This window comes from Propithecus coquereli, unplaced genomic scaffold (genome assembly GCF_000956105.1).
Source record: "Propithecus coquereli isolate 6110/MARCELLA unplaced genomic scaffold, Pcoq_1.0 Scaffold533, whole genome shotgun sequence".
NCBI classification, from domain to species: domain Eukaryota; kingdom Metazoa; phylum Chordata; class Mammalia; order Primates; family Indriidae; genus Propithecus; species Propithecus coquereli.
Genome location: NW_012151208.1, coordinates 2,130,637 through 2,144,591, shown reverse-complemented (window position 1 = coordinate 2,144,591; position 13,955 = coordinate 2,130,637). Strand labels below are relative to the sequence as shown.

The following is a 13,955-nucleotide window of genomic DNA, read 5'->3' as shown; positions in this document are numbered from 1 at the left end:
ACCGAAGGAGTAATTCCATGTCAAATATATCTCTTTTTAAAACTTTAACAGTAAATATATAGAGTATATCTTTATACAGAACTACTATTACACATAGACTGTCAGTCCTGGATAACAACATTAACATCTATCTGATTTCTAAGAATTTGACTTTCTAAATCTGATTTACCTTAAAGGTATAATAAGGAAATGAAACAACATACCTTTAGGAAATGAAGAGCGATGACTATAATTTCTATAATCTTTTCAATTGACACTAGTACTTGTTTTCTGTTGGTATTGCTAGATTTTATTTTAGCTATCTATAATGATGGTTATAAGTAACAGAAAACTCAAATATAAATAAATGATAAGGATTTTTTTTTCTCCTGCAGAAAGAATTCCCAAGGCAGGGAGGCCCCAGAGTTAGCTAATTCGCCAGTACAGTGATGCCGACAGTCCAGGCTCTTTCTGCCTCTCCGCTTTGCCATCCTTAATGTGACAAGTTTGTCCTCAGGGTGATAAAATGCTCATAGCTATTGCAAGCATTGTACCCAAATAGAATGATATCCAGAGCAGGAGAAAAGGGGCACTTCTTTTAAAACCAATAAAGCTTGTCCCTGATCTCTTCATCAGATTTCCTCCTGTTTCAAATTGACCAGCACTGGGTCACAGGCTTGAGCCTACACAAGTCACTGGCTAGGGGCCCGTTGCCACCCTAATTGGCTCAGCGGTATCAGGTCCTACCCCCCAGGACTGGGAAGAGGCCAGTCTCCCAGAGGGACATAGCTTCATGGAGGAAGATGAGCCTTGAACAAATGAGGCCTCTGTTAGGAAGAGTAAGGGTCTGTTTGAAGGGGAAAACCAACAGGGTCTGTTCCAGGCTGCTCTCACTTTTTAGTTTAAAATGCTGCAGACAACACGTATGGAAATAAATAATCAATTATGATAAATTCTGGATATACATGCGTATATTTTTAGGGGAAAAATTTTTAAAAATTTAAACAGAGTAACTAGTATGTACAAACATGGCTGTAATAGCTGTAAGAAACAAAGCTATCAATCAAGCTAAAAGATGAGTTTGTTTCATTTTCTGCAAATAGGAATATGCAATTTAGGCCCCAACATGCTTTCAGAAATATTATGCCAGGGTTCTAGACTCCTTTTCCTTCCGATGGGCTAGGCCAATGACACTTGGGCACAGGGTACACAGGGTATCAGCTGTTGGCCCCAGAGAGGACTAAAAATTGGCCAGAAGGAGTTAACAGTGTAGAACTCCGTAGAGCAGGGGTTGGGGGAAGCTTGCTTGATTGGATTGGACACTTTTGTTGCTTGGGTGAGTTTAAAGTGTTTGTTTTATTGTTATACATCACAAATTACATATATAAAACTTGTTTTTTTCACATGTGTTAAATATTTAATACAAAATTAAAAAAAAAACTTTTGGATACAAAAGTACTTATGCTCCCATAAATATTTTGAGTGGAATCAAGGTTGAAACTGAAACTGAGGTTTTGTTGAGTGACTGTGTTAGAGGGAGAAAGGGACAGGGGGCTGAAGGATAATGAAAGGGCTGATTAAAAGATGAACTGTGGAAACTAAATTGGAAAAGAAAGGAAGTGAGAGCTTGAGGGGTGTCATAGATAGTGACAAGATGGTGAGGTCATTGGATTTGAGGATTCAATGAAGTTGAAAAATTGTTGGAATTAGGGTTCCAGAAAAAGTGGACAGGAAAGATAAGAAATGGCAAGTAGCAAGAGAGTGGATTGCTTGAAACTGAGACTTTGTAGGTGGGGACATCATAAGTAATGACTGGGTCTAGGATCTGGCTGTGGGCGTGGATGGCAGAGGTGGATGGAGGACAACCTCATTAGAGATGAGGAAGTCAGGCATCATCCACATAAATGTTGAAATCGCAAAGAATGAAGACAGTGAGCCAGGCCCTAGAATCTTCGGGAGAGTGTCTTGAGGTGTGAAGTGTGAAAGTCTGTGTGAAACTTGGATCAGTGAATGTAGTTGATATAGATGTAGTTGAAAGTAGATGGTGTGAGCTGCAAAGGCATGTTTTGCGTATGTGTGAGAGGAAAGACCAGAATAGTCTGGAAATTGCAATGGGGAACAGGGAGGCCACCTACCTCATCTTAGGCCAAATGGTATGTGGATTTAGGAGGAAGACAAAAGCCTTACCTGGCAGACTTCAGGGAAGCAGTGTTCTCAGGGGACTGCCAGGTTTCAGGTAGAGCTGAAAGGAAGGCATCCTTTAGAGGTGTGGTGGAGGAGAAGGGATTTGGTGAGCCTTATTGGATGTAGTGGGTGGGAGTGTAGAGTTGGGAAGCTGGGGTGAGATTAGGTGATGCCCAGAGGTATATGGGGTGACAATTAGAGATGAAGATCATGTGAGGAGCTTGGATTTGGATGGAAAGCTGAGTGCAAGGCCTGATAGGGCAGCCTGATGTGTACCTGGTGGGTTAGTCCATGATCACTTCTAATTATAGTCTCCTACTGAATGTGGTCTCTTAGGCAACTTGTGGTAGCCAGGTAAGGAAGAAGGAATGGGGGTTGCAAAGGACAAAGGGAGGACATCCCATCACTGTGATGGGGTGGTGTGGACTAAGGGAGGGGCAGAATTTCTTGAGTACATTACTTCTGGATGACCGAAGGAGTAATTCCATGTCAAATATATCTCTCCAATGATATTTATGCCTAAAAGTAAACGCAGATTGCAAGTGTGGTACTTCAGAGAATTTTTCTGAAATATAAAGTCTCCATGATACTAGAAAAGTGTACTTGTAAAATGGGCTTTGATCTTTTGGCTCATAAAGCCTTGCAGAAGTTCCATAAATAACCTTCGACTGAAAAAGTTATGACAGAGAGGGAGATGAGAGAGGGTGGGGGTCAGTGAGGGTGTGGGGAAAGATGAGCCTGGGGGTGGAATTTCTTTCTGATCTGACTTTGAGGCAGGAAACCCAAGAAGGAATTTTCTGTTGGTATATGGGCTGTGGGACAGAGCTCAGATTAGAGGCCAGAGACTGAGGGTCAGATTTTGGAGCAAATTTTTCTGCCGTGAGTGAGTGGGTAAATCTGCAGGAGGGGTGAACGCCCTGACTGAGAGTGATTTGTGTTAATTTTCTTTTATTTTTGAAATTCCTCATAACATTGTAACATTTGTGATCCCTACCTATTTTGCTCACTTTAATTGAGAGACGGAAGGGAATTGTGGGTCTGAGGAGGTATTTTACTTTTTAAAAAGTGCAATTTTGGTAATATTTACTCGTATGGTAGTTATGCTGTAAGTATTAGATTTGTAACAGGCATAAAAATACATGTGCATGTAAACAAATATGGTGGCAATTCCTTGCTGTTTTGTAGAAAATATCTCATTAAATAGTAAAAGATAACATAATATTAATTAATATAAATTCACTTAAAAATATATATTGAAAAGTTTAAAAGTTTTACTGCTGAGTAGGATGTTTCTGGTTTTAGATTTTTTTCTTACATAACATAGACTTTATAATAGATGGTGTATAAGTATTAGATAATTTAATAATATGAATAGTATTGGTAGTTTAAGGGATGAGCATATATTTGTGCCATCATTATTTTGAAAATACTATTTACTAGTAGGTCTTCATTGCTCGTTACCCTGTTTTATCAATTTGTCATTGGTATCTTAGGGTAGTATCCCTGACCCCTTCTCCTGATTTGGAGAAATCTTTTTTTGTTCATTAGTGTATGAGGTTTTGCCTTGATTCTTAAGAAATCATTTTATTGTTTGCTGTGACCTTCAGGAATGCTCGCTTCTCATTTATAGCAAGGGATTAATTATCAAGTCTCTCCACAAATCTAAATTATGCTGATCGAGAAATTTAGTGTGTATTTATTCAGTGTCCATGCCTTGGGTGCAGGGAGACCTGACATTCTTCCCACAGTCTGGTGGAACACACTGAGGTACGTAAGCAGGAGGGGCATCTGAGACTAGTGAGATGAAGGGAGTTGGTGGGGAGCCAGGCAAGGTGTCCTTACCTGAGAGCTGACTCGGAGGATGAGTAGGGCTGAGCTAAAGGGGCTAAAGGAACTCTATGGCTCTTTCACAGTCCGCCTCTCATTCCATCCTTTCCGCCTGAGCTTCTCACACCACATCTTTGACCAGTTCTTGAGTTTCAGACTCTGACAGCACTGGGGCTGGAGCCTTTCACTTGATGAGTTAAGTTTTCTGCTATATAAATTGGTATTTCCATCCACGTGAAGATTTTGTATTTGCATATAATCAGTACAGGAGACATTTTTCAAGTCTGTATATGTAGGCATTTTCCAGATGTGAAGTTTCTCTTTAATAATAATAATGATGATGACAAAAGTGTTGATTGGCCATTTAAGAACAATCATCCCCGAAATTCCTTGTTTTATGATCTGATTACCTACTAAATCTGGAAAGTCTTCATCATGTAGGTTTTGCCTTCTTACCTAGATAAGCTCCTGACCTGCAGTTAACACATTACTGCACGCACAGGAGATATTGAAACTTACTGACTATGTCAGGAAAAGGAGTCCCTGCCTTCACTCTGGCTAGCGTGGGTCACTGTTAATGGAAAGTTTGCCTCTGTCACTTGGATCCATTTTTCCTACTTTTCCTTCTTTAATGGAGGTGATGATATATTATACTTGGGAATACCTCTTCATAGGCTTGCTTGCCTTCATGACCAATGAGGCTGTTTTGCGCTTAGCTTTTTCTGCACTGACCTTTCCACAATGATGTTGCATAACAAACCATCCCAAACCTCAGCTGCTTCCATGAGCCTTACGCAACAAGCATCTATTTTTCTCCCTCACTGTGTTGGGTCTGTGTTGGCTAGGGCGGTTCTGCATCTGATTACAGGTTGACTCCAAACTTTTGGGTTGTGTTCAGCTCTGCCCCATGAGTTTTCTCACTTCCCTTGCACTTGCAACTACCTGGGGCTCTCCCAGCCTCCACTGTTAGATTTCCAGGCCTTTTTGGCCAAGCAAGTCAGGTGATCAGCCCTGAGTCAGTACAATTCAAAGGTGTGGATGGAAGGAAGGAATAATTTGTGCCATTTTTACAAATTACCACAAGAGGGAAAGAGGACAGGGATCTAGGCAGTTGTTTAACCATATAATCACCAGAATCATATTAGCCTGTAAGTAATGGTGCATTACTGATGACATTCATTCTTGTCAACATTTTCTGTCTTGTGTCTGACTAGTTTACTTGCACTTCATTATTTTCCTTGTTCTCACTGAGCCTTTCTGAATGACCGTTTTAATAAGTTGTCAAGTTTGCTTTAAATTTTTCCCAGTTACCCCTTTTCTTTCTCACCAGCCTGTGATCTTGATAATGGCCTTCAGTGCCATTATCTAGGGAATTTCAGTAAAATAGTAAAAGACACCCATCTTCATCTACACACAGATGTGTAGACAGGGCTGGGATGGCTCTTAGCTCTGGGGTGGAGGTGGAGGGATGGGGGAGTGGGTAGAGAGGGCATTGTTGGGCGGGGGAGTCATTCCCTACCAGGGAAGAACTGAACATGAGCTCCTTCCTGCTCTTGAGAGCATCTCACTGGGGCTTCTGCGTGGGATAAAGAGTTTTCCCCTTCCTTTGGTGCTTTCTAGCGGTCTCCTGTGTTATGACCCTTCTAACTAAAAAACAGTAGAATTGCTACTGAGGAAGATTATGTGTGGAAGGAAATAGAGGGATTATCCCAGTGATTTTGTGGGTATGTTTATTGGTAGTGCTTACTGCTATATTGGGATTAGTGACCTTTGCTAGGAGCTAAGTAATTCCAGAACAACTAACATTTATATAATGCTGACTGACACTCTTGTAAGCACTTTGCATAGGCTCATTTTATCATTGCAGCAGCCCTGTGATGTACAAACCATTGTTAGCCCTAATTTTCAGATGAAATTGAGGAATAGAGTGTTTAAATAACTTGTCCAAAGTCCTGTAGCTTCTGCACTTAAATGCAGACAATATGCTCTAGAGGTTTTGCCTTCAACTTTCGCTGTTGCTTTTTAGCTAGATGTGGAGAAATATTTGTCAGCAAGAGGTTTAGCTGGGCCAACGGGTGGAAGAGGGTGGGTTTGGTGTGATATGTAGAAGATTATCTTTGAGATTTAATGGGAAAATAATAGAAACAGTTTACTGTCTGTTGATTGGTGGTGAAGGAGAATGAGAAATTAAAGGAAATTTTAAAAATTCAGAAATGACCCCAGCTCTGCGAGGCTATCTGCTGTTTGCTATCCTGTGGTTAACTTGGTTGTACTTCCCTGAGTTTTGTGATAGTAGTAAGGCAGTGTGCTAGCATCCAAGCCAAACACTGAAAACCATCCCCTCAAAGGTGGTTTCCAACCCAGGCTCTGTAGTACTGCTTTGTCCTCCCTCCATCTTCCCTGTTGTCCCCATGAGGGTGTGGGGAAGAGTTCCATGAACTGTTTCTTCAGTGTCACTCCCTCCCTTCTTTTTCTCACCTTGGTCTTTTCTTCTTGCTCTTTTCTCCTCTGGCTCTCCTGCTCATCCTCAAGGTGATGATGCATTTCTTTTCTATTCCTGACTGATTTCTAGTTTTGATTTATTGCTTTTTGTCCCTGAGGCATTTGTACTGCTCAGGCTTGGAGTCAGAAGACCAGGGCAGGAGTTCTGCTGTCACCCCCAACTGGCTGTGTTACCCTGGGCAGGTCACATGAGAGCCTGACCCTGAGGTCTCTTTCCTTTGACCACACGTACCCATCTACTTCACAGGGTTGTGGTGAGGGCCGAATAAAATAAATTCGTGAATTTTAAAGCAGAAAGCATTACATAAATGTACAGCATTATTAATATTCCCACCCTCTGCATGGAATGGATGCCCAGCATGGGCTTCAGCCATGGCACCCTCTCTGTTACTTATTTGTTTATACTTGTGCACCCTTGAGGGTCTTATTCTCTTTGAATTTATTAGAAATTGGTGTACCACTAGTTGGCATGGGTTGGGGTTCAATAAATGTTTGAATTAATAGGTCAAGAATGTCTGTCTAAAGGAATTCGTGGTTATAGTCTTTTTTATTATTTATTTATTTATTTTTTTAGCAAAGCCTTCCTGTGATATCTCTATTCTTCTTGAGGTTAGCCTTGTGAAAAATTAGGCTTTTGATACTTTATTGTGTTCATTTTTATAGGAGGCTAAATTCCAGTGCCTGCGATTGCCTTCTTTAAGATCTATGTTTACTTTATGAATATTCTTCTGGGGAGATTTTTAAAAAAAGGACAAATCAGGAAATAATTTTAAATTTTGAATTAGAGATATAAAATATATTTTATATATAATATATTTAATATTATATAATATTATATATAATTTTATATATATCTTACATAATTTATATATATAAAATATAAAATTAACAAATATGTGTTGAATACCTTTTATGTACCAAGCTCTGTTCCTGGGGCCAGGGATGCAATAGTGAATAGAGCAGATGAGAGTCCTGCCTTCATGCAGCTTACATTATAGTGGAGGTGCCAAGCAATGAAGAAGTAAATAAATAAATGGGATAATTTCAGCTGGTCTTAAGTGCTGTAGGGGGAATCATGTGAGGAGAACTCCCAGACCAATGAGGAGTCCTTGACACGTGTAAATCGACTGAGTATCTTACAGACATTGTGCTCCTAGTTTTACTGTGTATTGGGTTACCTTAAACACATCTAATTGTCTTACTAGTGAGTAGTTTAAGCTTAGCACCATTTATGCCTTACCCACAAGAAAGATACTGGGTGGCTAAGAAATAACGTGGTTGTTTCCTGGACTTTTGGCTTTGTGAGAGCATCTCAGTGTGTATTGGGGCTCTTCACACTTGATAAGGACCTTCTTTGTTTAGGTTGCTGATATTTGAGTGTCTCTGAGGGACCAAGAGAGGGAAAGATGGGGGAATTTTTGATTGCCCAGTCACTTTCTGTGCCGTCTTGCTGCATCAGTGCACCCATATCCTCCATGCTAAGGAAATTGCTTGCTTGCTTATGCCATTCTGTTTCTGAGGCCTGTTCACTGCAGAGCCTACCAAGGGAGAAGGCAGGGGAGGGGATGAAGCATGAAGAGTGACACATGGGGGCACTTGTAGGTTTCTTTCAGGAGATAATGTGTGATCCTGGTTCTGAAGGATGACCCTGAGCCAGCTGTATGAAAATCTGAGAGTGGGGGGCAGCATCCCCAGGGGCCCCCAAGTGGAATGTTGGAGAATGTGTTTGGGAAGTTTGGGGAATGGAAAGAAGCCCCAGTGGCTAGAGTGTGGGGTGTGAAGGGGAGAGTGGTGTGCAGTGAAGTTGGCGTTGGATGAGGGAAATCATTCAGGGCCTTGTAGGCCATGGTAAAAAGTTTGCATTTTATTTTATGTACTACTGGAGGCTGTCAGAAAGTTTTGAGTAGAGGAATGATCTCATTTGATTGGCATCATTATGTTTTTGTGCTGGCTGCTGTAGGGAATGGAGGAAGTGTGTAAACAGGGAGCCCAGCAGTGGGCAGAGGTCCCACCTCTGAGGATTCATGGCGATGTTGACCAGGCAGGGCTGTGGAGAGCAGAACTGGCCCAAGGCTGGAACACAGGTTGAAGGTAGACTAACAGGACGGAGTGACACACTGGAGATGGACAGTGAGGGAGTGAACCCAGGACATCGAGCCTTTGCCATGGACGGGGGGTGGATGGTGGGTCCAACTTACTGAGATGAAAAAGCCTGAGGAAGGAACAGGATCTGAGGGGAGATCTTCCCTTCAGACATGTTTAATCTGAGAGGGCTTTTAGACTCTCACGTGGAGAAGTCCGGCTGGCAGCAGGCTGTGAATGTGGAACCCGCAGGGGAGACATCAGAGCTGCAGATAGAAATCGAGAGTCCCAGTAGAGGGATGAAATTTCTCTTGTGATAGCCCCAAGGATCTGAGGGTTAGACCATGTCTTTTCTGTAGGTTTATAAGTCGTACTCATCCTTTTATCAGTGTAGGTTATAGGCTGTTTCTTTTATTCAATTCATTCAAGAAAACATTGACCTAAATATTATGCTAGATGCAGGGGACATAATGATGCATGAGATAGACTGTGGGTTCTGTGAGTGTAGGGGTATATCTAACAGAGAAGACAGATCATTCATTCTGAATTAAGTCAGGAATTCAATCGAGATTCCACCAGAATTAAGTGACATATGACATATTCTGTGACAGGGGACGAATAGGGTGGGGGCACACAGCAGAAGCATGGACCTAGTCTGGCGGTGGGGTGGGGATGTTACAGCTGACCAGTGAGGGGTGAGTGGGAGCCATCTGGGTGAAGCATGCTTCCGGCAGAGGGAACAGTTAGTGGTAGGGTGCCTAGCAGTTTGCACTGGAGTTAAAATGCACAAAACTCTTCCTTGGTACTGGCAAATTCTGCATAAGGCACTTAGGATTCCTTGGCAAAATTGTATAGGTCATAAGAATGATCGTATTCATATGGGTTGATGACACTAGTTTCATTGATACATGCTCTTTTTACATAGGTAAAGTTGTTAGTTACTAGGAATTTCCACTGCTCTGTGCTCAGTTTTATTTTGGTGCACTAAATGTAATATGAAATTGGCGACTCATATGGCTTTTTAAATCACCTTATGTACATTATTTTAAAGAACCAGGGCAGATTTTTGCATGAAAGGTTCTTGTATAGTTACCAGAGAAAAACAGCTCTTTAGAGTCACCTGCATTATTGTTAACTTTATAGAATTTGAACATAGTGATGGGTATGTTCACATAGATTCACAGTATTAGGACTGCAAAAGCACTTGACACCACTCTGTTACAGAGTAAGTAGCAACACATTTTTTTTTTCCCTTGAGTAACCCTTGCAGAATTTTAAGAAAGCTTTTTTTAATTTTCCTCAGGTTACTAGTATATTCTCCCAAAGTGCTAACTCCTTGGTTAGGGCCCTGTAAATGGCACAAACTACCTTGTTTGCTGAGGAAAATGTACAAAGATGCATAGCTACTTTGACCCCCAGAGTTGTGAGGTTTTGCCCCGGTTGATTGGAGGCCCTTGGAAGAAGTGACTGTGTTGCTACTCGGCCCCAAGGGGACTACACCATCTGCCTATCTACCTGCTGTCCCTGGTTTTAGCAAAATTGGTACAACAGGGACGGCTCTAGGACCACATGGCAGGCCCTGCAGTGTGCAAACAAGAGCGGGACAGGTCATCTAGAAGCTGAAGGGAAGGTGACACAAATGGGCCCAGATGGAAGTGGGTGGGTAGAAGTGGTGGGGAGTATGGCTAGTTCACTTGAGCTGGTTTCTCTCTTCATGCTCAGAGAGTTATGTTGACAGGGAGGGAGGGAGTTTGGTCCTATGGTACCAACCAGCAAAATTGTTTTTCAGAGGTACAAACCCTTCCCTCCTTGTGGCTTGTGTCAAAAGCTGTCTCCTTCCTGAACCTCCACTTCTCCATCCCCTAACAAGTCATCTTGTCCCTCCCTAGACTCACCTCCCCCTTACCTCTGACCTTCTTGCTGGTCGGTTGATGCTGTGCCCTCATCAGCTCTGACCTCCTTAAATTGGCCTCACAATCTCCTGCACAGGGCTGCCTGGTGGCTGGTACACCAGATGCAATTCAGAACTCTTTTAGGCAGAGAATAAACAAATGGGGATACTGTTTTGTTTTGTCTTATGTAGGGGAATAAAACTACTTTCCTTCATTTCTGAAAAGATTGTTTCTGAATTCTTATGTGTAAATATATTGTCATAAATGAAAACTTTTTCTTTTCAGATAATGTGGATGCAAGTGATCTTAAGCAGTTTTTTGAGGCCAACTATTCTCAGATATATTTCATCTTCTATGAAAATTTTATAACACTGGAAAATAGTTTGAAATTAAAAGGTAAGCATTTCTACAAAGTTTTTTTTTTTTTTTAAACATTTAGGAATTTTTAGAAGTTGTATGGGTCATGAGCCACATTATATATTTTAAAGCTCTCTTTCTTGCCAAGCCTTCAGCAAAGCTGTGAGAACATGGTGGACTGGTTGGTATCTTTGCATCTTTGTTTCCCTTGAACTTTTGCTTATACAAGTGTTAATTGAACAACAAGTGGCTACAGGGAAAAATAGAAGAAGGAATAAGAGACGAGTTTCAAAGGAATAATTTACAAAAGGAAGGGAGGAAGGAAAGAAGAAAAGAAAAAAAAGAAAGAAGGAAAGAAAAGTAATACATGCATACTGTTTTAAAAATTCAGATTTCATTTAAGGGTTTGAAATGAAAACTGAAGTGTGTGTTTTGCCTAGACCCTCAGTCCTGCTCTGCAGAGGCAACCACTGTTAAAGATATCCTGCATCTCCTTCCATATATATTATTAATGTATTATGTTTATGGTTATGTCCACATAAAAAATATTCTTTGAAAATCAGACCAACAAGGTCACACTGCACATTCCACTCTGTATTTAGGTGGCAGTATAGTGCAGCCTAGGGAGCCAGACTGGATTTAGATCCTGGCCCTGTCCTTCCAGCTGTTTCTCCTTGGGCAAGTTAACCTCTCTCTGAGTTAGCTTTCTCCTATCAGAATTAAAAAGATTAACAGATATCCTAGGACTTCAGGACAGTTTGGCACATAGTACATGGCCGGTAAGTATTAGCTGCTGTCACCATCTGGTTTCATATAGTCTGTGGACTGGCCTGGGAATAAGCCATATGCATAAGTAACTGTGAAACAAGTTAGGAAGTCAATTGTGCCATAAGAGAGATAAAGGCACAATTCTGTGGTTGTTGGGAAGAGGGGGAGATGACTTACTGCTGAGGGTATGGGAGAGGCTTTGGGGAAGAGCTGGCCTTGGGGATGGACTTTGAAGAAGATGCAGGATTTCCAGTGGAAGAGAACAGAACTGCAGGTGAGGGGTAGAACATGAATAAAGATAGGGGCCATTCTTATAGCACGTGTGGGGAATGCATTTCCTTTTCTTGCAGCATAAAGTGTGTAAAGTGCGTAAAGAGATTTGCAGGAAATCAGATTATGCTTATAAGGATCCTTGAATTCCAGGCTTCAAAGGAGTTTGGACTTTGTTCTTCAGGGGGTTAGAGCCCTTGAAAACATTTGGTACTAAGACATATGTCTTGTAAAGTGACAAGTAAACTAGAGGCAGAAAGACCAATCAGAAGGCTGATGCTGTCATCCAGGTGAGAGCTAGTGACACCTGATCCAGGAAGGTGGTAGTTAAGGGAAGAGAAAGTCTTGTGTCTCAGTGGGTGCCCTGTCTATGAGATTTGGATATTAGGGAAAGGGAGAAGTCAAAGATGCTTTCAGGATGCTGAGTCTGATTTGTGCGGTGCCTTTGCAGCAGAGGGAGCCCTGGAAGGGAGCCAGGTTTGGGAGGTAGTAGGTTACAGCTTTGGGCAGTCTGTGTTTGAGGTTCTTGTGGGACACACAGGTGTAGGTATTGGCTGGGCAGTAAAAATACAGAAGACTGGATTCTGGGGGAGAGAGGTGAAATCACACTGCCAAGAGAGGAAGTATATTTAGCGAAAGAGAGTTACAGTCAGAACTTTGGGGTAATTATTCTTTTATTGGGCAGATAAATTTGGTGTTGTGAGAGGGGTGCTAGGAAAGGGTTTGTCACGGAGGCCCAGGGAAGACAGAGTTGAAGGTGTGGGAGAGCAGCAATGCCCGATGATGCAGAGGGGTGGGGCTGGGAAGGGAGAGTTCATCTCGAAGTCGTCAGTGACAGCTGAGAGAAAAGTTCTAGGGGAGGAGGAGGTCCAGAGCTAGGCGGATGGACACGGAGTAACAGGTGGTGAGCTGGTGAGGGCGACCTGTGAGAATACCCTTTTAGAAAGTTTGATATGAAGACAGAGATTATATCTCAAGCTGGTCATGGGAAGGTTTTTAAGGGATGCATCTGCCTGTTCACAGGCTGAGGAGTGGGTCAGCTGGAGGTGGAGGGAACTGATGGTGCAGGCGTTGGGGAAAGTGGATTGAGACAGGGTCAGGAAAAAGACATGGAGAGGAGCGTACAGGTGATCTTTTTAGGTAAGGAGGAAAAGATAAGAGGATGAGTGTAGATACAGAGACATTTTGGGGTAAAGAGGAAAAATGGAGGGGCCTCCTGTCAGATGCTGTGACTGCTCCTGTGAAAGAGAGGCACTTGTCAAGGATGAAGAGAATGAATTTCGGGTGAGCCACTGTGGTGGTCTCTGACATGCAGCAGATGGCTTGGAGTCTTACTGAGTGCTCCACGCTTTTGCAGGCCATCAAGTCCAAGATGGGCATGTGCCCAGGATGCGAACACATTCTTTTCTTAATGGATTGCTCAGTTTTCCTACTTGTGATTTATAAATTGATAAAAATCATGAACCTATATTTTTTTTTTTTTTTTTTTGCCAAATTGGTAGGTATTTCAAATATGAAACCATCTGATTTTTATCTTGCGACTTGCTCCACTTTATTTTCTTTCACAGGTATATGGAGGAGAAAAATGTAATATTGTGTGTGCCCAAAACAGCAAAGAAAAAAAATTAAAACCCTAGATCTAAAAAAAAGCCCTAACACCCCAACAACTGAAAAACCCTGTTTTTTAAAGGGTCTTCCCTTTCTTTCTCCTCTCCTTCTTTATAATCTCCTTCTCTCCCTACTTTTCTCTTTTCCTCTTTCCTCCCTCCATCCTTTTAGAAAAATATAGCTATTCAAGACTATATCAGTTTATGCTGCATAGTAAATTGCATAACAAACCATCCCCAAAGGGAATGCCTTTAAACAATAACCATTTAGCTCATGATTCTCTAGGTTTGCTGGGCAGTTCTGATTTAGGCTGGTTCATGCCTCTAACGTCAGGAGGTGGTGGATGGTGTCATTCACATCTTTCGGTTGGCAAGCTGTTGACTAGAACGTGTTATTTCTCCTCCAGGTAGCTTCTCATTCTCCAGCTAGCAGGCTAGGTTGGGCTTCTTCACGTGGTAGCCTCAAAGTCCCAGGCTCAGCAAGTGA

The 13,955-nt window shown here is 41.9% G+C and overlaps 1 protein-coding gene across 1 annotated transcript in view; it reads left to right on the top strand.

Annotated features, from left to right (window-relative positions):
- RALGAPA2 (Ral GTPase activating protein, alpha subunit 2 (catalytic)) overlaps positions 1–13,955 on the top strand; it is a 303,038-nt gene that overhangs the window by 16,454 nt on the left and 272,629 nt on the right. The window contains exon 2 of the mRNA XM_012657226.1: positions 10,752–10,862. Coding sequence (XP_012512680.1) covers positions 10,752–10,862 — 111 coding nt within the window. The remainder of the gene's footprint in view (positions 1–10,751; positions 10,863–13,955) is intronic.